At 40.6% G+C, this 23,268-nt stretch overlaps 1 protein-coding gene and 1 long non-coding RNA gene across 3 annotated transcripts in view; one reads left to right on the forward strand and one right to left on the reverse strand.

Annotated features, from left to right (window-relative positions):
* Positions 1–1,655: 1,655 nt before the first annotated feature.
* LOC134298809 (uncharacterized) lies at positions 1,656–7,589 on the reverse strand. Its single transcript, XR_010005898.1, has 2 exons — positions 7,088–7,589; positions 1,656–5,108 (listed from the first exon to the last, which is right to left on the reverse strand). It is a non-coding gene; the product is annotated as an uncharacterized LOC134298809 (long non-coding RNA).
* Positions 7,590–7,635: 46 nt separating this feature from the next.
* Positions 7,636–23,268, forward strand: part of dpys (dihydropyrimidinase) — a 40,257-nt gene continuing 24,624 nt past the window's right edge. Inside the window, exons 1-4 of one of the 2 annotated variants that reach the window (XM_062980096.1) lie at positions 7,636–7,929; positions 19,321–19,479; positions 20,057–20,236; positions 21,171–21,360. In XM_062980096.1, coding sequence (XP_062836166.1) covers positions 7,681–7,929; positions 19,321–19,479; positions 20,057–20,236; positions 21,171–21,360 — 778 coding nt within the window. In that variant the 5' untranslated portion in view covers positions 7,636–7,680. Of the gene's footprint in view, positions 7,930–9,915; positions 10,153–19,320; positions 19,480–20,056; positions 20,237–21,170; positions 21,361–23,268 lie in introns of those variants that run through there. The other variant, XM_008108266.3, reaches the window with a different exon arrangement.

Here is a 23,268-nt window from a genome sequence, read left to right on the forward strand (position 1 = left end):
ACAAGGCAGGGCTGGGAACTTGATTCAGGAGCTGGGAACTGGAGTACGAAGTCTACACACGATCTCACTCCACGAGCTGACGAATTGACTCCGCAAGGGTATCTTCGAGAGCAAACACCTAAATAGGATCTTGTTTCCCGCCAAAGAACACCTTCTCTGGGGAACAAGAAACGAAAGCCATTCTGTGTCCAGATGTTTGACTCCTTAAAGTTTCCCAAGGGAAACAGACTTAATCAGCTAATTGTCTGGCAGCTATCCTAGCGCTCCGGCGAGTCGCCTCGCGAGCGCCTCTTTGTTGATTATAATAATCCCGGCGAGAGAATGGGGGAGATTTCTGCTCAAGGCTTGTTTGGCTGGCTTCTGGAGGGCAAATATCCTGCAGGTGCAAGGGCTCCAATTCTGGCTGAAACGGTGGGAAATCAAGTTTTCCTCTTCATCTGTCACAATAATACTAGGAACAGGACTACATGGCCCATGAGACATCACACAACTGCAGGTCTGCATGGAACTGTTGGAGTTTCAGCACAGTCTGTAAAGAAAAACCCTGCTTTAGAGCAAAGTTAAGTAAGATTTAATGCATCCCTCCAAGTTGTTTTACTGCAAGTCTCAGCATTTCTTGGCGAGCCACACAATTCCTTTTCCTCATCTAGTAAATATAGGACTTCTTCATGGTCTTGAATAACATAGGCTAACATAGGCGGCAGATATATTCTGAGGATAACATGATACAAGTCTATGAATACCACCCGAAGACCTGAGAAGAAACATGGGATAAATACGAGTATATATAACCACCATTTCCCCAAAAAAAACCTGTTGACTTCAGAAACTGTCTTTGTGATCTATTTTTATATAAATTCATAGTGATTTATTGTGGCTTTAGCTTGAAGAGAGTGGGCAAAATAGAATGGAGACAAAACGAGTAGAAATATATTTATGGAGCATGGCACACTATTTACAGTTGCTATGTTTTCTACTGTAGTGAAAACAGTAGTGAGGTCAGCATTGGCAATTTTTGTGGCAGAACTGCCATGGCTTTAAAAAAATGTGACTTACAGAAATGAGATACATGAAGTTGTTCCCATCTAAATTGTTTTTGATCTATAGTTTTTAGCTGTTAGAGGTTCAGGAAGTCAGCCAGAATATGAACTACATCCATCAAAAATGAGCATGTGGCTTTATGCCAGAGAAATCAACGTATTTGTCAGTGAATTCAAGAAATTGCAATTTCAGGCAGTCATATAGTTTAAAAACTAATACTTTTGCCTTTTTTCTGTGAAAATAAAAACTCAGTGTGGAAGTACCCATCTATGAAGAGGCCCCATTTACATAGAGTACATGCATTTCTGCTTGAAAGTGAAAGTAGATGACTGGCAACTTCCCAAACTCTGATGCTGCTTTATCCCATTTTTAATAGGGACGTCAGCTTTCACGCTTTTTAGTATCTGTCAGTCATGGATACTGAAGACCTGCTGTATATGTATTTAAATTTGAAGACTATATCTAATAGCAACTACTTTAAATTATAGTCATCTTCTGATTTCTTGTCAGCAGTCTCCGTTTTGATGAATGCCAGAACCAAGATATATAAAATCTTTTGATTATTTTGACGTCTTCATCATTAACATTAAAGTTGTGTAAATCATCTGTAATCATTTTTATTTTATGTTCAACATTTTCTTTCTTGACTTTCATCAATCGCCCTTCCACGTCTGAAAGTAATATAGTGCTATATGCATATCTTATTTATGTATTTATTTGTTGCATTTAATTAAAGATATACCCTACTTTTCTCCAGGGATGGAATATAAGATAGCTCACAAAATTTTAAGGTAAGGGTTTAATTAAAATATAATTACATTGCAACTGTTAAAGGAATAACTGTATGGAGAACCCACAAAAAGAAAGCTGTGAGAGGTTAATTCCTCACATCAGTTTCGTCCAGTCCAGTCTCTGCAATGCAAGCCAGGTCAGCATGCTCATCTCAGGCCCCATCCTGACCATTTAATGTGACCATTTAATGTGACTTGTCCAGTAAGAACGACCAAGAAGCAGCACTGCCACTCACCATTTCCCTGCAGAAGCTGCTCTCCACACTGCCATCTGACAGCAAGTCATTGAATTTTAGAAATGGCAATTTCAGGCAGTTGTATCGTTGGCATGGCTCAATACTATAGTATCATAGGAGTTATGGTTTCACAAGGTCTTTAGCCTTCTGTGCCAAAGAGTGCTGTTGCCTCACCAACCAAAAATCCATAATGCCATACCATTGAGCCACAGCACTTAAAGTGGTATCAAAACTGCATTAATTCTATAGTGTAGGTGCACCTCTAGAAGCGGCAAAGAATTTTGGTTAGTGTTTATTAAGATCATCCTTGACCAGAATGATTTCTTGCTTTAACAAATGCAGAACGAGGTGTCTGATGCTCTAAGAGACTGAAAGAACAAAGTCAATAGCATGAGTACAGTGTTCCTTCACTTATCGTGGGGGTTACGTTCCAGGACCACCCGCAGTAAGTGAAAATCCGCAAAGTAGGGATACTATATTTATTCTATGTGTGGAGGAGAGCAAACCATAGACCACTTACTACAATGCAATCTGTACTTTATTTTAGCAGCTACAATATACAGTACACCGGCAGAGAAGAAAAATGGAAGATAAATAAACGTTTTTTATTTTCAACCCTTCCCTACCCTCCCCCCTTTCACTTTATTTCTCCCTTCCCCCCCCCTTCCAAAACCCTTTGTATACTGCAAAAACCAGCAAAATGGCAAAAATACTGTGATAAATGTGTACATTAACATTAATTGAAAACCCGCGAAACAGCGAGGGAGCGAAAAGTGAACTGCAAAGTAGCAAGGGAACACTGTATAAGAATATGAAATGTATTGCTATTAACTTCAATCTCTCAGACTGTTAAGGTCTGTACAAAGATCCTTTTGTGTACTACTAATAACCCATAAAGCCCAACTATAAATTGGCTTTAACAACACTTTAAAAATAGCCTCAGGCTACATTTTTACATCCTATGAAATAACATTGAATTCAGTGTGGTTTGCTTTAAAGTTGCACAAGTTAATATATGGTGGCTCATCACAGCTATTGCAGTTTGCTAGTTTATTTTGTTATGCAAATAAATGGCTGGAATCCTATTGGTTAGTCTTAACTAAATTAAATCCATTGAATCACAATTGTCGAATTACGAGTCAACATATAGGTAAATCCAGTTGATTCAGTGGATCTACTCTGCATTACAGTAGTCTCACTTATCCAACACTCGCTTATCCAAGGTTCTGGATTATCCAAGGCATTGTTGTAGTCAGTCTTTTCAATATATCGTGATATTTTGGTGCTAAATTCGTAAATACAGTAATTACAACATAACATTAATGCGTATTGAACTACTTTTTCTGTCAAATTTGTTGTATGACAAGATGTTTTGGTGCTTAATTTGTAAAATCATAACCTAATTTGATGTTTAATAGGCTTTTCCTTAATCCCTCATTATTATCCAAGATATTCGCTTATCCAAGGTTCTGCCTGCCCTTTTAGCTTGGATAAGTGAGACTCTATTGTACTTGGTTTTAGGATGTGTTCTTTTTTTGCAAAAACCTTTAAAACAAACTATGTGATCATTTTCGGAAACAAACTACTGTAAAGAAGTGTGATGCCCATAGCTCTCCATGAATCTGGACCATAGGATCTCCACAAATATCCATGGGTATTTTTATGTATGCAACAGATCAGTTTTCAAGGAGTAGCAGCAACAAGTGTTATGTATTTTAAGTCTGTAGCTATGCACCCTTTCTCCCATGAATTGCAAGTGTATTACATTTCTAGGCGTGGTGCAATGTGATCCTGAGCAAAGGAATTAGTTCCTCTGCATCAATAATATTTACTCCCAAAGGAGCTTCTAGGATCACAGCCGTAAGCGAGAAAGGTGCAGTGATTTGAGTGTGACTTCAGAGGCCAGGGTTCAAATCCCTGCTCAGCCATAGAAACCAAGGGTACATCTACACCAAAATTGATGAAGTTTGGCACCACTTGAACTGCCATGGCTCAATGCTATGGAATCCTGGGAGTTGTAGTTTGGTGAGGCACCAGCGTTCTGGCAGAAGCTAAAGACCTTGTAAAACTGCAGCTCCCATAAAACCACGGTATTGAACCCTGGCAATAGAACTGGTGTCAAACTGCATTAACTCTATAGTTTAGATGCACCCCAAATTAGCCTTAGAGGGAGTAGCAAAAGCAAAAACCCTTATCTGAAAAAAATATTACAAAGAAAATACTGAGATCACTGTAAGTAGGAAACACCACCACCAGTCTTGCTTTATTTCAATACACTGAAATCCTTATCACTATGCTCACTTGTTTTGCAAAAAGCATCAGTAGTATGGTAGCTATCAAAGCAATGTATTAACCACCTACATCAAAGTTCTGGGGAGATAATGTCACCCAAAGTAACTTTTTCAAACCCTGCTAAAATAGTTGGCTCATGGAAGAAAAGGAAGAATGCTATTAGGAAAAAAGTTGCCAACTGCATCCCTTTAGGTCAGTCGTTCTCAACCTGAGGTCCCCAGGTGTTTCTGGCCTTCAACTCCCAGAAATCCTAACATCTGGTAAACTGGCTGGGATTTCTGGGAGTTGTAGGCCAAAAATATCTGGGGAGCCCAGGTTGAGCACCAGAGGGGAAATATCAATGGTGCTATACGGCAGAATATGTACCTTCAGTTGCACCCATTCCCTCATTATTTTAGTTAATTATGATGGTGATGTTTATTTACAGCATCCTTCTAACCTTGGGGAGGAACATCCACATCAGACAGTCAGGGAAAAGGATGATAAAAGGCAGCACTGTAAATATACAGTAAATGAAATGAGAATTACAAGTCAGCTAGTTCATATATTATATGGGCTTCCCAGGAAAAAGACAGGATCGACTGCAAGTGGTGTATTGTATGGCTAAATGCTCTTTTAATAGTCAACATACTGTAGTGACTCTGGAGAACAAAATTCTTCTCAACCTCGGAAGAAGTCAGTCCCAACCCTCTTCTGAACACATCTTGCCAAGAAAACCTTGTGGTAGGGTCACCATTTGTCATATTGTCTATATAAGAAATAAAATAACATTACTTGTAAAATCTTAATCATATACAGTATATATACAGTATGTATATATATGTGTGTGTGTGTGTGCGTGAAATAAAATTACATGAGTTGCTGTGAGTTTTCCGGGCTGTATGGCCATGGTCCAGAAGCATTATTTCCTGATGTTTCATCTGCATCTATGGCAGGGATCCTCAGAGGTTGTGAGGTCTGTTGGAAACTGGGCAAGTGGGGTTTATATATCTGTGAAATGTTCAGGGTGGGACAGAACTCTTGTCTGAGGCAGGTGTGAATGTTGCAATTGACCAGCTTGATTAGTATTGAATATCCTTGCAGCTTCAAAGTCTTGCTGGTAACTGCCTGGGGGAATCCTTTGTTGGGAGGTGTTAGCTGGCTCTGATTGTTTCTTGTCTGGAATTCCCATGTTTTCAGAGTGTTGTTCTTTATTTACTGTCCTGATTTTAGAGTATTTTAATACTGGTAACCAGACTTTGTTCATTTTCATGGTTTCTTCCTTTCTGTTGAAATTGGCCACATGCTTCTGGATTTCAGTGTCTTCTCTGTGTAGCCTGATGTGGTGGTTGTTAAAGTGGTCCAGCATTTCTGTGTTCTCAAATAATATGCTGCATCCAGGTTGGTTCATCAAGTGCTCTGCTATGGCTTACGTCTCTTGTTGAGTTGGTCTGCAGTGCCTTTCATTTGCCTTAATTTGTGTTTGTAAATAAAGAACACCACTCAGAAAACAGAGAAATACCAGACATGAATCAATCAGGGCTAGCTAACACCTCCCAACAAAGGATTCCCCAATGCTAATCAAGGTGGCTAATTGCAACATTCACGCTTATCTCAAATCGACAAGAGTTCTTTCTCCCACCCTGGACTGCACTTGCCTAGTTTCCAACAGACCTCACAACCTCTGGGAATGCCTGCCATAGATGCGGGAGAAACGTCAGGAAATAATGCATCTTTAACATGGCCATACAGGCCGGAAAAATCACAGCAACCCAGTGATTCCGGCCATGAAAGCCTTCGACAACACAAAATGACATGACATGTATAATCATACAGTCTGCATATATGTGTGTGTTCGTGAGTGCATGTATGAAATAAAATTGCATTACATGTAAAATCATATACAGGCATGGGCAAACTTTGGCCCTCCTGAGTGTTTTGGACCTCAACTTTCACAATTCCTAACAGCCTACCAAAGTTTGCCAATGCTTAATATACATTGGAAATAACTTTTTTTTTTTCAGTTACTAAAAGATCAGTTTCCTTTGTGACTTTCGGCTCAGCCTGTACAACTCTCAGAATTTCATAGCACTGGGCCTCTGCAGTTAAAGCGGTGTCAAAACAAACTTGATCCTACAGTATAGAGCAGGAAAGCGCAAATTTCGACCATCCAGGTATTTTGGGCTTCAACTCTCACAATTCCTAAGAACATGAATCAGTCAGAGCCAGCTAACACCTCCCAACAAAGGATTCCTCAGGCAGTAAGCAGCTGGACCTTGAAGCTGAAAGGCTATTCAGTGCTAAGCAAGGTGACTAATTGAAACATTCACACTTGCCTCAAATAGACAAGAGTTCTTTCTCCCACACTAGGTAAAGGTAAAGGTTTTCCTCTGATGTTAAGTCCAGTCGTGTTTGACTTGGGGTTGGTGTTCATCTCCATTTCTAAACTGAAGAGCCGGTGTTGTCCGCAGACACCTCCAAGGTCATGTGGCTGGCATGACTCCATGGAGCACTGTTACCTTCCCGCCAGAGCAGTACCTATTGATCTACTCACATTGACTTGTTTTCAAACTGCTAGGTTGGCAGGAGCTGGGGCTAACAGTGGGCTCTCATTCCGTTCCTGGGATTTGAACCTGGCACCTTTTGGTCTGCAAGTTCAGCAGCTCAGCGCTTTAACTCACTGTGCCACCAGGGTCCCCCTGGACATATATAAACCCCACTTAACTAGTTTCCAACAGACCTCATTACCTCTGAGGATGCTTGCCATAGATGCAGGCAGAACGTCAAGAGAGAATGCTTTTGGAACAGGGCCATACAGCCCGGAGCTCTCGGTGGCATAGTGGACTAAAGCCTCGTGACTTGAAGGTTGGGTTGCTGACCTGAAGGCTGCCAGGTTCGAATCTCACCCGGGGAGAGTGCGGATGAGCTCCCTCTATCAGCTCCACCTCCACGCGGGGACATGAGAGAAGCCTCCCACAAGGATGGAAAAACATCAAAACATCCGGGCATCCCCTGGGTAACGTCCTTGCAGACGGCCAATTCTCTCACTCCAGAAGCGACTCAAGTTGCTCCTGACACCAAAAAAACCCGGAAAACTCACAGCAAGCCGGTAGGCTGTTAGGAATTGTGGAAGTTGAAGTCCAAAACACCTGAAGGGCTGAAGTTTGGTATCGAGGCGCCCAAGAAGGTGAGCAGAGCCAAAGGGAGGCTGTTCTTTCGGTGGGAGGCTCCACGCGTGCCTGGGGGCAGGTCCAGGGAGGAAGCGGCTTAAAAGGGAAAGCTCCGCCGTGCCGAGCCGGGCTTGCTTCCTCGGGCGGGGTGCGTGTGTGTCCAGAGGCGCCATGGAGAGGATCCTTATCCGCGGGGGGCGGGTGGTGAACGCGGACTGCTCGGAGGAGGCGGACGTCTTGGTGGAGGGCGGCCTGGTGCGGGCGGTGGGGCCCGGGCTCCGTCCCGCCTCATCCGCGGGGCTGCGGGTGGTGGACGCCGCCGGCCTCCTGGTCCTGCCCGGGGGCGTCGACACCCACACCCACCTCCAGTTCCCCTTCATGGGCACCCAGTCCAAGGACGACTTCTTCCAAGGCACCAAGGTAGATCCATGCTGATGAGGGGGTGGGTGGGCTTTCTCCCCTTCCTGCTCTCCAGCTGGTGGCTTTCCTGCTTCCCCAAAGTGTCCCTGTTCCTTTTCACAGGCATGGCTTTTCTCAAAGGGAAACTGAAAGCGACACTAGAAAGTTCAGTTCCAGATAGATAGACAGACAGACAAGATTAGACTAGATTAGATTAGATTGATTCAGGTTGCTGGAAAAAAATACTCCACCCAAACACCTGGAAAAACTTCCGGAAAGTTAGAGTCGCAGTGAAGTATGCTGCCTCGGATTGTGGTGGAGTCTCCTCCTCTAAAGGTTTGGATGGCCATCAAACTACAGGAAAGGAGATTCCACCTGAACATTAGGAAGAACTTCCTCACTGTGAGAGCTGTTCAGCAGTGGAACTCTCTGCCCAGAGTGTGGTGGAGGCTCCTCATTTGGAGGCTTTTAAACAGAGGCTGGATAGTCATCTGCCGGGGGTGATTTGAATGTGATTTTCCTGCTTCTTGGAAGGGGGTTGGACTGGATGGCCCATGAGGTCTCTTCCAACTCTTGATTCTATAGAAAGAGAGAGACACACAGTGGTGTAGTAAAATGATGTCCTTTATATCAAATGGCAAAGAAAGTTTGCTTTTGGGACTTTGCAGGGAGGGATATTTTGAAGCAATGGATGGTCAAACCAGTGGATGCAGAATCCATAGATATGGAAGGTAAATAGTCATACACCACTCAAATTAATGATGATGATGATGATGATGATGATGGACCACTCTAAGAACCACCATGTCAGACTACACAGAGAAACCATTGAAATCCACTAGCATATGGACAATTTCAACAGAAAGGAGGAAACAATGAAAATAAAATCTGGCTACCAGTATTAAAAAAACGCTAAAATCAGGAGAGTAAATAAAGAGTAATACTTAAAAAACAAGGGAATTCCAGACATGATTCTATCAGGGCCAGCTAACTCCTCCCAACAAAGGCTTCCCCCAGGCAGTAAGCAGCCAGACCTTGAAGTTGTAAGGCTATTCAGTGTTAATCAAGGTGGACAACTGCAACATTCGCACCTGCCTCAAACAGAGAAGAGTACTTCCACCTTGAGCATTCCACAGATACATAAACCTCACTTGCCTCATTTCCAGTAGACCTCACAACCTTTGAGGATGCCTGGCATAGATGCAGGCAAAATATCAAGAAAGAATGCTTCTGGAACATGGCCATACAGCCCGGAAAACGCACAGCAACCCGATAATAATAATAATAATAGTAATAATAATAATAATAAATCTTTTTCCCCACAAAGGGACCAAAGCAGCTTACAACATATAAAAAGCAATACAAGTCCAAAACAATCAGCATATATATAACACATAAAACCATCTATAACAATCAAACATAAAGAAGCATTTAAAACCAAAAGTCTTTATCAAAATCTGTATGTACGTGTATGAATAAATCAAAGCCCAACCCTTTTTTGAGGAAGAGCTTGAGTGGCATATGAATACAGAGTGTATATCTGCAATACAATGCTCTTTTTGTTAAAGTCCATACAAATTCAACCAGGCCTCCATATCCACAGATTCTGCATCCACGGATTTGACCATAAACAGCTTGAAGATATTTGTTAAAGAATCTTAAAAGCAAGCCTTGATCTTGCCATTGTACACATATATAAGAAGCACAATTTTTCTATGTCATTGTATAAAATGGGGCTTGAACACCCACGATTTCAGTATTGACAAAGACATATTTGGCAACACAGGATTGTACCATTCCTCTGTGGGGGGAAAATGAATGAAGGAATCCAGTCTATTCCTTCACCCTCTCCATTATTTCACCTAAAAGTCTCTTTTTCCTTTCTGTTATTTCACACGAATTCTTCCTCCAGGATGTACAGAAAGATTTGTTTATTTGTTTAATGTGTTCACTGCCTCTTTGCTAATAAATGACCTGCAAGAGGACTATTTGTTTAGGCAGCTGCCCAAACTTCAGCATAAGATGATATATGTGGGAAAGGAGCAGCTGAAACCATCCCAGCAGAAGGCAAGGGCTGACCAAAGTTTGCCCCAGCCCCTCTCCATCCAACCCAGGCACGGGCAAACTTTGACCCTCCAAGTGTTTTGGACATCCATTCCAACAATTCCTAACAGCCAGTCAGCCAGAGACAGAAACCATGCAGGGAGATGCCTGTGCCTGCAATCTCTCCACCATAAGTTAAAGGTAAAGGTTTTCCTCTGACATGAAGTCCAGTCGTGTCTGACTCTGGGGGTTGGTGCTCATCTCCATTTCTAAGCCGAAGAGCCAGCATTGCCCATAGACACCTCCAAAGTCATCTGTTTTAGTTTGGCACAAATTTTGAGCTATATTTTAAATAAATGATCGAGAGTCTCTTTCCCCATACCCTCTCCACTGCTTCATTTTCAGTGGCATTAGAATGTCATCGAGTGGTTCTCTATGCCACTCCATGCCATTTAGAGTTAGGATGTTTTATCTGTTGCCACCATTGCAATTTTTTTTTTTTACTAAGGCGTTGTCTACACAGGCAAAAAAGAAAATTTAGGTCCTGAAGTATCTAAACCAGGCATGGGCAAACTTCAGCTCTCCAGGTGTTTTGACTTCAACGCCCACAATTCTTAACAGTCTATTGGCTATTAGGAATTGTGAAAGTTGAAGTCCAAAACACCTGGAGGGCTGAAGTTTTCCCATGCCTTATCTAGACAATCCCAAACCTCCTATGGTGGAGGGCAGCCTCTTTGTGAGGTGGTTGTTCCACATGCTCTGCAACCTTCTCCAAAAATGCCATGTCCCAACTGCATGGGCATTGTTTTCCCTGATCACAACTAGGGTCCTTCTTAATGCCACACCAGCACTAAAAAAGATCAAAAACTCCCAGCATATGTTTGGGAAGAAAAACTTCCGTTGTTAAAGAGTGGGAGTGGAGATCCAAAGGCACCATGTGCTGGCAGTTCTCTGTCCTTTATCTTCAACAAGGCTGGGGAAGTGGTGGCAAATCTTAAGTGTGTTTCAGCTGCCCCTGCCATCATCCTCACTATCAGCAGTGCTTCCTAGTACTGATGGCAATTCTAATCCAGCCACATACCAAAGGCCAGACACCCCTGCCCAGTTTAAAATGTTTGAAGCTGTCATTAAAAATAGTGTTGCATTTTTATTTTTATATTTGGCAGATTCTATGCTTCTGCTTGCTTCTTGATGGACAGAAATTGAGCAACTGCAGCTTTTCCAGACATGACGATAACTGCAATGAGAGAGATGCACCTGTTCAATTTCTATGTCCCATGCAGCTGTGTCTTCAGGGCATCAGGATGCTGTCAGCAAATAATAATACTTTATAAATAAAATGGTTAACTCTCATCTGGAGAAGTATGCTGTAAGATTTGCATGCTTCTTTTACAAACTGAGTTCTACTTATTAGAAATAAAGTAATATGAACTAGTGAGACTATAGAAGATAAAACTAAGTCCCAAACAGGAAAGAAACCCATCTGCAGTTAGCCGTTCACATTTGCTGATGTTAAGAAATCAGGATCCCCGTAAAAATGAAACAATGCGAATTAAAAAGTTTTTAAATCTGTGGGGACACCTCTCTAGGAACCTCTAGGACCGCCTGTATTATTTGATGGTTATTTTGGCAGAAGTTGGACATGGAATTGCATATTTTGACTTGGAGAGATGATATTAAGCAAATGCCAGAGGTTAGACCCAGGTTTTCTATGTCTATTGTAGATTAGAACATAGTAGAAATTATGTCCTAATCAGTTACCGGAAACTGCAACTAGATATGATTTTGGCCAGGAAAGCTCAACAGATTGGGTAAAGTCCAACAGGCTACACTTAGTGAGCTTATACATTAAGTCATTTTCATAGTAACTGAGACTGTAAACCCACAAGGGAAAACTATAATCCTTGTGCATAACAGTGTAGGTAATTTTGTAGCATTCGTTATTCAAAAAATGCAGGAGGAGGAAAACTGCCTCATATTACTACTGCCTTGTGAACCGTTGTGAGTCCTGAGACAAGAATGAGAAAGATGGAAGGGATATGTTTTGTTCTACAGATCAGTGACTTGAGAAACCTAAAAGAAAATTATTTTGTGTACTCATGGCAAATGTGACAGTAAATAATTACTTTTAAAATGGTAACTATACGTATCTTTAGGTGTTGGTTGTAACATTTTCATACAAGAGCTGATTTCAGTTCTCCTGAAAATTGTTGAAGTTGACCCATTTTGCACAGAACTTGGAGTGAATCAACTTGAGGGAGTATAGTTGCTACTACTCAGATGATTCTCAGGTAGAAGACAGTAGGGAAAAAAGGAAGACCGCATTCCAAATGGATAGACTCAATCAAGGAATTTATGGCTCTGATCCCACGAAACCTAATCTATTGAGTATAGGGCAGGTATGGGCAAACTATGTCCCTCCAGATGTTTGGACTTCAACTCCCACAATTCCTAATAGCTGGTAGGCTGTTAGGAATTGTGGGAGTTGAAATCCAAAACATCTGGAGGAACTAAGTTTGCCATGCCTGCTATAGAGCTTTGCAAGTTTTACCCAAAACATACTTTTGTTTTTTCCCTGCAAGAGAAAACAGCATAGGTTTTTAAATTGTTATTATTCTTTCTGTCTTATTTTGAACTATGTATTTCACTTCACTTATTAGACACTGAATATCTTTTATTTTAGTAATGTTGCAATCTTGTAGTCCTTTGAGGGAGTTCAAGGAACACCAAATCATTCAAAAATAGTTTATAATTGGTCACACACTGGCCTTGACATAGGCTTGACATAGAAATGCATAGTCTGCATTTCTAGGTTGGTATGATAAGCGAATCCAAACTCTTTGTGAAATAAATTTACTTTGGATTTTGTTGTCCAAGTACACACACGCACACAGTGAAGAACTGAAACTTTAATGGCATCTTAATATAAAATATTTCCTATAGCAAGCCAAGCTAAACATTACCCATTTTATTATTGCAAATCCCCAAAACATATGCATTATCTTTAAAGCAATCTACATCAACATTTTAAGTATTTGTAAACTATACAAACTCTGGTGCTTGATCACAGATGACTTAAACCATGTTATTAGTCTCAACTGGAGTGAACCCATTGAATCATTCTGACTGACTGATATTTCGTAATTGCTTTAGTAGGTCTACTCTATTTCCAACTGTAATTAGAATTTAGCTACTTCTGTTAAGTCCCAACAACATCCTTGCATCAGGGATATAACAGCAGTAGATTAGGAAGGTCTAGATGGGCAGATCTAAGCAGGTCATATGTTATATGACACTACTTACAGTAAGTTGCATTACTCTGGAATAAATATCCTACACCTGTAATTTGTATTGCTAGTTATCCCTTCGTTGGTCACATGTTGTCAATACAAATTATCGGTATGAGGAGATGGATGGTCAGGACAAAAGTGAGGACTAAATGATTATAGCCACTCTTTATGTCTAAGTTCCTAACTGCATCCAGAATAAATTAGAAGATCAGTGCAGCTATTAGTTATATCTTTGAAGTTATCAGGATCTGATGACCTTTTATGTCTCTTCCAAGTTTATGATATTTGGAAATACATAGTATTGCTAGAGGGATTTCGTAGTCACTATCTTACAATCTTAAATGATAAACCCATGTGATTGGAATAATCTATAAAAAAAATCAAACATGGTAGAAAACATGTAGATGTTAGAGATGTGATTTTTATTGTTCAATCACCTTGACTTATTCACTGAATGTTGCAGGCAATGATTTCAACTGATAGCCTCCTGTCTCTACAAACATTTGTTCAGGGAGAAAAGTTTCATAGTACAATGTTTTATTGACTTTTCTACACCCAGTCTGGTGCCTTCAGTGGATTTCCCAGTCTGTTTGGATGGGGATGGGTAACTGTCAGGATTTAGTGAACGTCACACACAGAAGATCCTAGAGTAAGGGTGTCAAATTCATTTTCATCGAGGGCCACATCAGCTTTATAGTTGCCTTCAAAGGACAGTTGAATCCATGGATGGAGAACCACGTATTGCATTTTTATGTAGTGGTTTGTGCGCTTTAGTTTTTTCCCAATTTGGGTCCCAGATGTTATTAGGTAGAAACTTCCATCACTTCATTATCCACTATGTGAACTGGGGATAATGGGAGTTGGAATCCCATAGCACTTGTGGAATCACATCCACAAGTCTTGTACCTAAAACTCCATTCTCCTGACTAAGCAGAACAAACTGCAACCTCTTAGACATTACTGTATCACAACTTAAATCAGGTTAAGTCATGATAAGGAACACGGGAGTTGTAGTCCAGCATCTGGAGGACCACATCAAATGACATGGAGGGCTGCATTCAGCCTGCTGGCCTTGAGTTTGACACATGTGACCTAGAGGAATACATCAGCTGTTGGGCAGAGGAGTTATATGATCATTCTAATCAACCTCATTTAACACTCTGGCTATAGCCATTTGTACCAAATAAAATTTCCAAGCAGTCTTCATAGGTATCCCCATGTTGAGTACATTGCAGGAATCCCAACATGTGGTAGAGCTGATGGAAATGATCCAGATTCAGACTTGGGCATGGGGAAATGTTCTCATTGAAAACTCTGGAGAGTTTCTGCTGGCCAATGTAGTCACTTCTGAGAAAGAAGGATCACAAAGCAGCTTTTGATTTATATGTTCTATAAGAACCAGTCTCATCATCAAATAAAGTTAAGCAGCCATTTGAGGTAACACTCATCAGAAGATGGGAAGTAGTTTTTGACTATATTGTTGCATTCATGAAGGTTGTTGTTCCATCGCCAATGTTGAAATAAAATTCAGCTGCCAACTCAACTGGGTTCTGTACACTGAAGAGCTGGCCAACCTATGCCAGGGTCAACCCACCTTTGACAGAGTTATGCAAACAATGAAGTCCACTCTCTATTGATTTCCACTTATGTCAATAATACATTTTTGCATTTCATATACACAGTTTGTAGCTTTGGACTTTTGACTCATGCACAGATCTCTGCTGATATATCCCTTAAATAATACTGTATTATGGCATGTTTATGTAACACACAAATCATTTGGCAAAGCTACAGATGAGCATGGATTTAAGTTCATTACTAGGAATATTGCATTTTACCTTGTACTTCACATCCTGTCTCACCATTAAAATAAAACTAAGGAAATCAAGAAATTTTATGTACTATACTATTGTTACAATGTATCCCAATATAAAAAAATAGTTTTGATGGTTGTTTTGGTCTCAGCAATTTGTTGTTAGATGACAGAAATACTATACATATCAAATGGCTCACACTAGGATTCTTTATTTATAAGTGTTTAAGTAATTATTCTGTAGAATGACTAGTGTAATTTGAATTCTGTGTAGATCTTGCAACAAAACATGACTCTGTAGGACCACAATGTCCCGTCTTGGTTCATGAGTGTCCTATCTGTTATTCTTGACTCTTTTCCCATTGAGAGTTTACTGTGAAATGCTAAATATAAAATGACAGAAAATGTTGTCTAATATAGTCAATTAAAAGGCAGTGTTAATCACTAGAAAGGAACAGAGGGAGTCAATATCATCTCACAACTATTGCAAACATTAATGGTTAATGTGTTGTTGAAGGCTTTCATGGCTGGGATCACAGGGTTGTTGTATGTCTTTCGGGCTGTGTGCCCGAAAAACATACAACAACCCCATTAATGGTTAATGTGCACTTTTAGTCTAATAATGAAATATATAAGCAGATATAATATATCTGTTTGCATGGCAGTGAAATATAGACATGGTTGGAGCATCAGGCCAGGGAGTAGGTCAATATCCCTTCCTGTAATTCCTTTAATATGCTTACAAGCCATTTTTGTATTTGATCGCTTCGCATCAAAGTACCAGACTTTCATAAATAAAATCTGACAGCAAAGCCAAAGCAAATCAATATGAAAAGGTGTATGAAGACTGATAAAACATGGCCCACAAGCCTATGCTGACTAAGCATCTGGGAGCCTATGTACTGTGTCAATATAAGAATATTGCTTTGAAATGCACCAAGTGCTTTGAATTGCAGAAGAGCTACAAAGAAAGATATTCGTGTTCAAATTTTTCAAAGGATAGCAAGAAAAGCATCTGAAAATAGTACCTGAATTCACAAAAAAAGTTTACACTCCATTGAAACTTGGGGCAAAAACTTATAAAACCAATAAACGGATCTATATCTTGGCTGTTAACTGCCATGGCTCAGCACAGTCAAATCCTGGGATTTGTAGTCTGGTGAAGCACCAGCACCTTTTGGCAGAAAAGGCTAAAGAAGTTGCAAAACTACAATTTCCATAATTACATAGCATTCAGCCATGGCAGTTAAAATAATGTCAAACTGTATTAATTCTACAATGTAGATGCAGCCATGTTCTACATAGGCCTTCTGTCCTCTGAATAATCATGCCAGCAGTTTTGGCATGTATCTCTAGATCGTTATTTACTCTTTGACATACAAGAATGTACATATTTTCAGATGTTTTATATTTACACTCCTTCCCTTCTGCAATATAATCTAATTTGATCCAAAGTATTCTGTGTCTACTCAAAGCCAACTGAGTGTGGCAAGTGGCTAAAACTAGTTTTTATTATTTTCAACTATTTAGCTGAAAATTCTGCAGAATTATTTGTCACACAAACTTTTCCCTAAAGGATGCAGGCTCTTAAGAAATTAATACTTCTATCCATGAACGTAAATGACTCTGCATTCAAGCTTGAAACTGCCACTGCATCTCACTTGCTCAATCTTCTTGCATTCCCTTAAGATGTATTGTCTAGAGTTCCTTAGTGGACTATCTATCTTTTGTTGCCCTCATTAATTTTGTCTTCACCTATAAGACCCAAAACATTTCACATAGATTGTTCAGAAGGCCTTTGGTTTGTATAGCAAAGCTCTTCTGTATCGCAAATGCAACATTTCAAAGTGATCGCTTCTACCTCCATCATTTTTCTGCTGATATATAGATTTATTTTTCCAGCTAAGAGAGCACAAGCATTTTTTTCCTGCTTTAATTGTGTGCCTAAGGTGATTCTGGCTCCCTTCTTCCCATTCTGAAGACCATCTGGTTGGTGAAGCTCAGCAACGCATAAATGGTACAGACTTCTCCAGTATTGCAGGCAGCAGGAAAAAACTAACCTGTTCATATATACTATTTGTTGTTAATTGTCATCAAGTCAACTTTTATTTATGATGACTCTGTGAATGAGAGATCTCCAAGACACCCTCTAATTGACATCCTAGCTGAGATCCTGCAAATGTGCTCACCAGTGGGTGCTGCAGCAGGGTTTGTCAGAGCGCGCGGTTTGGATAAACACACATGCAGCGAAAGATCAACGAAGAATCACTGGCACCAATAAAGAGGCTGAAGCCTGTTTGGCTTTCTACAAAAGATTTACTGACAAACGGAAAACTCTCAAGACGACATATACATACAGAGTGCAAATAGGCAGAGAGCAGAGGGCAGAGGGAAGAACAGATAACACAGCAAGCTATTTATAACCACCCCTGCTGTCTGATGCAATACACAGTTAACTCTTTACACACTCGTATAGTGGACAGCAGACAGCATGATGCAATCTCCAGCACACATTGCATACATGACTCAATTACATTTAAACAACTCTATATACAATCATTCCCACTTCAACAGGGTTCGGTCCTGGACCCAGAACTGTTCAATATCTTTATTAATGAGTTACATGAAGGATTAGAGGGAATGTTTATCAAGTTTGCAGATGACACCAAATTGGGCAGGATAGCTAGTATTCCAGAAGACAGGATTAGAATTCAAAATGATCTCAAAAGATTAGAGAGCTTAACAAAATTAATTTCAACAAGGAAAAATGTAGGATACATCACTTAGGCAGAAAAAAATACTCAGATGCCTGGCTTGACAATAGGACATGTGAACAAGATATTGGAGTCTTGGTAGACAACAAGTTGAACATGAGCCAACAGTGTGAAGCAGCAGCTAAATAAGCTAATGGTATTTTGGGCTTAATCAAAAGGAGTGTAGTGTCTACATCAAAAGAAGTAATGGTTCCCTTCTATTCTGAGGTCAGACCTCACCTGAAATACTGTGTCCAATTCTGGGCACCACAGTTTAAAAGAGATATTGACAAGCTGGGAAGTGTCCAGAGGAGGGCAACTAAAATGAGCAAAGGTTTGGAGACCATGCCCTATGAGGAGCGTCTTAAAGAGCTGGGTCTGTTTAGCCTGCAGAAGAGAAGGTTGAGTGGAGATATAATCATAATCACCATATTTAAATATGTGAAAGGATGTCAAGGAAGAGTGAGGCTTGTTTTCTGCTACCCTGGAAACTAGGACCCAGAGTAATGGGTTCAAATTACAGGAAAGGAGATTCCACTTGAACATTAGGAAGAACTTCCTGACCGTGAGACCTGTTCAGCAATGGAATGCTCTGCCTCAGAATGTGGTGGAAGCTCCTTCCTTGGAAGCTTTAAACAGAGGCTGGATGGGCATCTTTTGGGGATGCTTTAATTGTGCTTTTCCTTCATGACAGGGCCATGCATTTCTTGACTAAACCAGCCATATGTGATGTGATCTTTCTATTTTCTTTCTGCCTTCAACTTCATCAAACACTATTGTGTGTTTCAGTGGATCACGTCATCTTATAATTGTCCAAAATGTTGTAATGTTCATTTAGTTACTCTGATTTTTAATGAGAGTTCAGACTTCAGTTATTCAGACACATTTGGCAGGCCATGGTATCTATAGACTATTCTCCAGCTCCACTTTTCAAATGAGTCGATTCTCCTCCCATGAGCTTTCCTTACTGTCCATTCACAGAAATGGGATATACTATGGCATGAATGATTCTACCTTTGATGTTTAATAAAATAACTTTACACTTCCACACTTATAGACACCTGAAGATGTTTCTAATTTCAGCACATTGTTTTGTAAATAGTACAAGGGAATATTACAGGTAAGCAAAGATACTTCATGCCCTTGTTTGGAGAAACAGTTGTAGCGACAGTAATATAATTTCTCTTTGCTTACAAGTGTCTTGATTGGGAAGGGACAGCATGAAAAACAGCTAATGATGATGATGATGATGAAGAAGAAGTAGTACCTGGGAAATTTCTCATTACAGGGGTAGTGAACAGCGGTGGGCAATATTCTTCTCTAGGCCCATATAATTAGGGTTTTTTTTTAAAAGAAAGACAAAGCATGATAACAATTGTATCTTTAGGTACACAAATATACAGAGCTAAGATATAATAAAACACCTGCCATTTCTATTTGGATCTGTGATATATAATAGGAACCTGGAATGATAGCCACATTCTTATTGACAAATCCATTTTTTTTCTTTTAGGCTGCTCTAGCCGGAGGCACCACAATGGTCATTGACTTTGCAATACCCCAGAAAGGTGGCTCCCTCATTGAAGCTTTTGAGAAGTGGAGAGGCTGGGCAGATCCTAAAGTTTGTTGCGATTACGCACTGCATGTGGCAGTTACCTGGTGGAGTGACAAGGTATTGTAGACACATTATTCATTCAGAAATGAGCAGCATGCAGCAGATGTGATGCAAAGGAGCACAGGAAGCAAAGGGCTGTGAAATTCTGGACAAGAGTAGCATGGCCCATGAACTTGACTGGGAATATGTAATGTCGACCTGGGATGCATCTACACTGTATAATTAATGCAGTTTGACACCATTTTAACTGCTATGACTCAATACTATGGAATCCAGAGAGATGTAGTCTGAGCAACCACCCACAGAAAAGACCTTGTAAAATTACAACTCCCTTGCTTTCATTGCATCGAGCCATGGCAGTGAAAGTGGTGTCAACCTGCATCCACTCTACCGTTACCGTGTAGGTGCACCCATAGCAGCTCCTCAGGCATGTGGAGAAGAAAGGAATATGTCCAGTTGTGCTTGCAAGCCCTTGTCCTGCCTATTGGATCTATTGTTTTAAGTGAAGATTTTGGTATAATTAATCATCAAAGAGAAAAATTGAATCCAATTTAATTGCCATTATTTAAAATTGGAGGAAAGTTAGGAGATAAATGCTGTGGACATTTCAGATCTTTCTGCATTTTTTTTCTAGGTCAAAGAAGAGATGAAACTTCTTGCCCAGGAAAAAGGAGTCAATTCTTTCAAGATGTTTATGGCCTATAAAGATCTCTACATGGTGGGAGACCCAGAATTGCATGCAGCCTTTTCTCAGTGCAAAGAAATTGGAGCAATTGCTCAGGTCCATGCAGAGAATGGGGACTTGATTGCAGAGGTAATTCACTGACTTTTAAGATTATATGTGAGTGTCTTCTCCAATAGTTTAGAATAGTATCTCTTCAGAGTCCTACTCTGACATTAGCAATCGTGTTTGTTTAGGCCTCAGAGGGAGGTGGAGATTTGGTACACTGTGTGTTACCATTGCCCACTAGTTCTTCTTCCCCCAGCATTACAAATTTGGCACCAAGCTGAAGGAGAGGTCTTCAACCATCTCATGAAGAGGCATTTTCGTATAGAGGAGCCCACACACAAACAGCCAGTTACAGAGGAGCCTACACATGGCAAAAAAAAAAAATGAAAAGGAGAGGGCAGTTTAGAAGGGAATAAATTCCAACAAACTCATTTCTCCCTATGAGATAGGACAGTGGCAGTTTGGATGTGTGCTTCTGAGCCTTTGTATATTGAAGCTGTGCATGCTTCTCTCTCTCTCCGAAGCCAGGATAGTGTTGGAATGGAGGGAGGGCCTTTGATCTGCTCCTAGGCATGGGCATATTAAAGCAGTGTGTGACTCTTCTCCTCTCCCTTTAAGATCAGGGCAGTGGCAGTTGGGATGGCAGCTGGAGTTTCCTCCCACCACCACCCTTCCAGTGCAATTCTATGGTTATTTTCCAGCAGAAGTCAACCATAGAGTTATGGTGTAGGACCTAGACACTCCTACAAAAAATTTCTCTCAGGTTAAAAAGTGCAATTTTTTATTCACAGTGTTCATTTTTGCAGAGCATTTTGTGCTCCTAACGTCAGTGAACATGGAGGGCTGACAATAAGGTGTTTCCTGTGAGATATGTGTTAAATCCCATACCTACTGATATTGGTTCAGGAATCTTGAGGGTGGTGTATTTTAATATTTGTAAATAAAATGTGGGCTGGAGCAGAGATGCAGAGAAGCAAATTATCTTCCTGTTGCTAACACTAAGATTTTTCTCCTTTAGGGTGCAAAAAAAATGTTAGCCCTAGGAATAACTGGTCCCGAGGGGCATGAACTGAGTCGCCCAGAAGAAGTGGAAGCAGAAGCCACCCAGAGAGCAATCACCATTGCCAGCTCAGTGAACTGTCCTCTCTTTGTAGTTCATGTGATGAGCAAATCTGCGGCCAAGGTGATTGCAGATGCTCGGAGGCAAGGTAACTTTCCTATTAAAAATTCTTGGAGGTGTCTAGAATCATCATTAGAATCAGGGCTTGGTCCTTCTTTTCTGGGAGTTAGGTGAAAGCAGTTATCTGTTTGAGTAAAAACTGGGTTGTTTGCCTGCTGGCTGGGAAAGAAAGTACTTTGCTTATGTACCCAAGTATAGGAAGACCTGGTGTATTTAGTAAATGGTAGTGCATGGACATAAAACATGTGCAGGAAGGCAGTTCTGTGTGCAGAGGAGCAGTTTTGGGTAGAATAGTTTAAGGGAAGAGGGGACCTTCTGTCCACCAAGTGATCAGATGTAAATTTTTCTACATCCTCTTCCACGCTTCATCCTTCCCATCTTCCATGTCATTATCATTTTTGTTATTAGTATTATTCTGACTACAGTACATGCTAAAGATCCAGCATTTGGAGAGCAACTCTTTTGGATTGTAGTTCCAGAATGCTCCAGCCAAAAGAGTGCTGTTCCAAGTTCTGTAAAGACCACAGGAAGCTGCCAAGCTCATCCCAGGTTAGATTGATGGCTCTGTAGAGCCTTGGGCTGGAAAGTGTTTTCCATCACCTGTTGTCAGATCTTTTAAAGGGAAAAGCCTGGGATTGAACCCCGACTATTCCTCCTCCAAAGCAGCGGTTCACAACCTGCGGGTCCCCAGATGTTTTGGCCTTCACTTCCCAGAAATCCTAACAGCTGGTAAACTGGCTGGGATTTCTGGGAGTTCTGGCCAAAACACCTGAGCTAGGTTGAGAACCACTGATCTAAAGCAAGATGATCTGAGGGTTGCAGGATCATACTGGCTTTTTTAGGGCACTAGAGGGTTGTATACACTGAATTTACTGCATATATCATCCATTCTACCTCCTGGGAGCCGTGCAGGACAATTTCAGTACACTTGACCCCTCTCTTCCCTGAAATTCTCTAGGTCTTTTTTTCTAATCAGTAATACACCAGAAATCTGTGAGTCTCAGAAATGGCCTTGAGAAACTGCACTTTTTGTACACCAACCTGGATCATATGTGCGACCGCTAAACTGCAGCTCTTTATGACAAGTTATTATTTTTGCCAGAATCTTAAATTGGAAGACTATAAGTTCAAGATAATATAATTATATTTGTTTTAAGGATACAATACTTCCTCAGTACCCACAGAACCAGCACCCTTGCCTTCACCCACCTGCATCCAAGAAAATATGTCATTTCTATGAATTTACTAAGTCCTCTAGGCAATTCTGTGATATGTTGCCTTCAGAAGTTATCATATAATCATCCTGCAGGACCTAGAAAATCCCTAGACAAAATAGCTCTCTAGAATTTTTAGGTGCTCCAGAATAACTCTATGGTAAGATCTGGCAGAAGTAGTTCATTTCAGTAGGATTTGCAATTATCCACAGTTTCCTGTTTTCATGGTGAGTTCAGGCAGGCCTGTAGCGAGGAGGCGGTTTTAGGGGTTCAACCCCCCCCCCGAAATTTTTCAGGTTATAAAAAAAACCTGGTTTACTCATGAATTTTAACTGGTTAACCAAATCCCCATGCTAAGTCTATGAGACACAAAACATTAAGAGTCCCTCCAGGCACTATCTCAAGCAGATATTGACAGGTTTGTAGTAGGGAGGGGTGTGTGCTAGGGGTTTAAACCCCCCCCCCCCCCGAAATTTTCAAAACCCCTCCGGAAAAATTTTTCTGGCTACGGCCCTGAGTTCAGGAATGTATCCTGAACATATAGATGGAGTCATACTATATATATCTGTTCTATATTAGCAAATCTTCATCATTCTCCATTATTGGCTCTAGAAAGTACTTTTAATTAAACATACAGCCAGTCCTCTGTATCTACCCAGGATTTGAAAATATTCCAAAAGAGAAAGAGAAAAATTCCAAAAACCAAAACCTCAATTTTCCCA

Source organism: Anolis carolinensis, chromosome 4, assembly GCF_035594765.1.
Source record: "Anolis carolinensis isolate JA03-04 chromosome 4, rAnoCar3.1.pri, whole genome shotgun sequence".
Taxonomy (NCBI): Eukaryota; Metazoa; Chordata; class Lepidosauria; order Squamata; family Dactyloidae; genus Anolis; species Anolis carolinensis.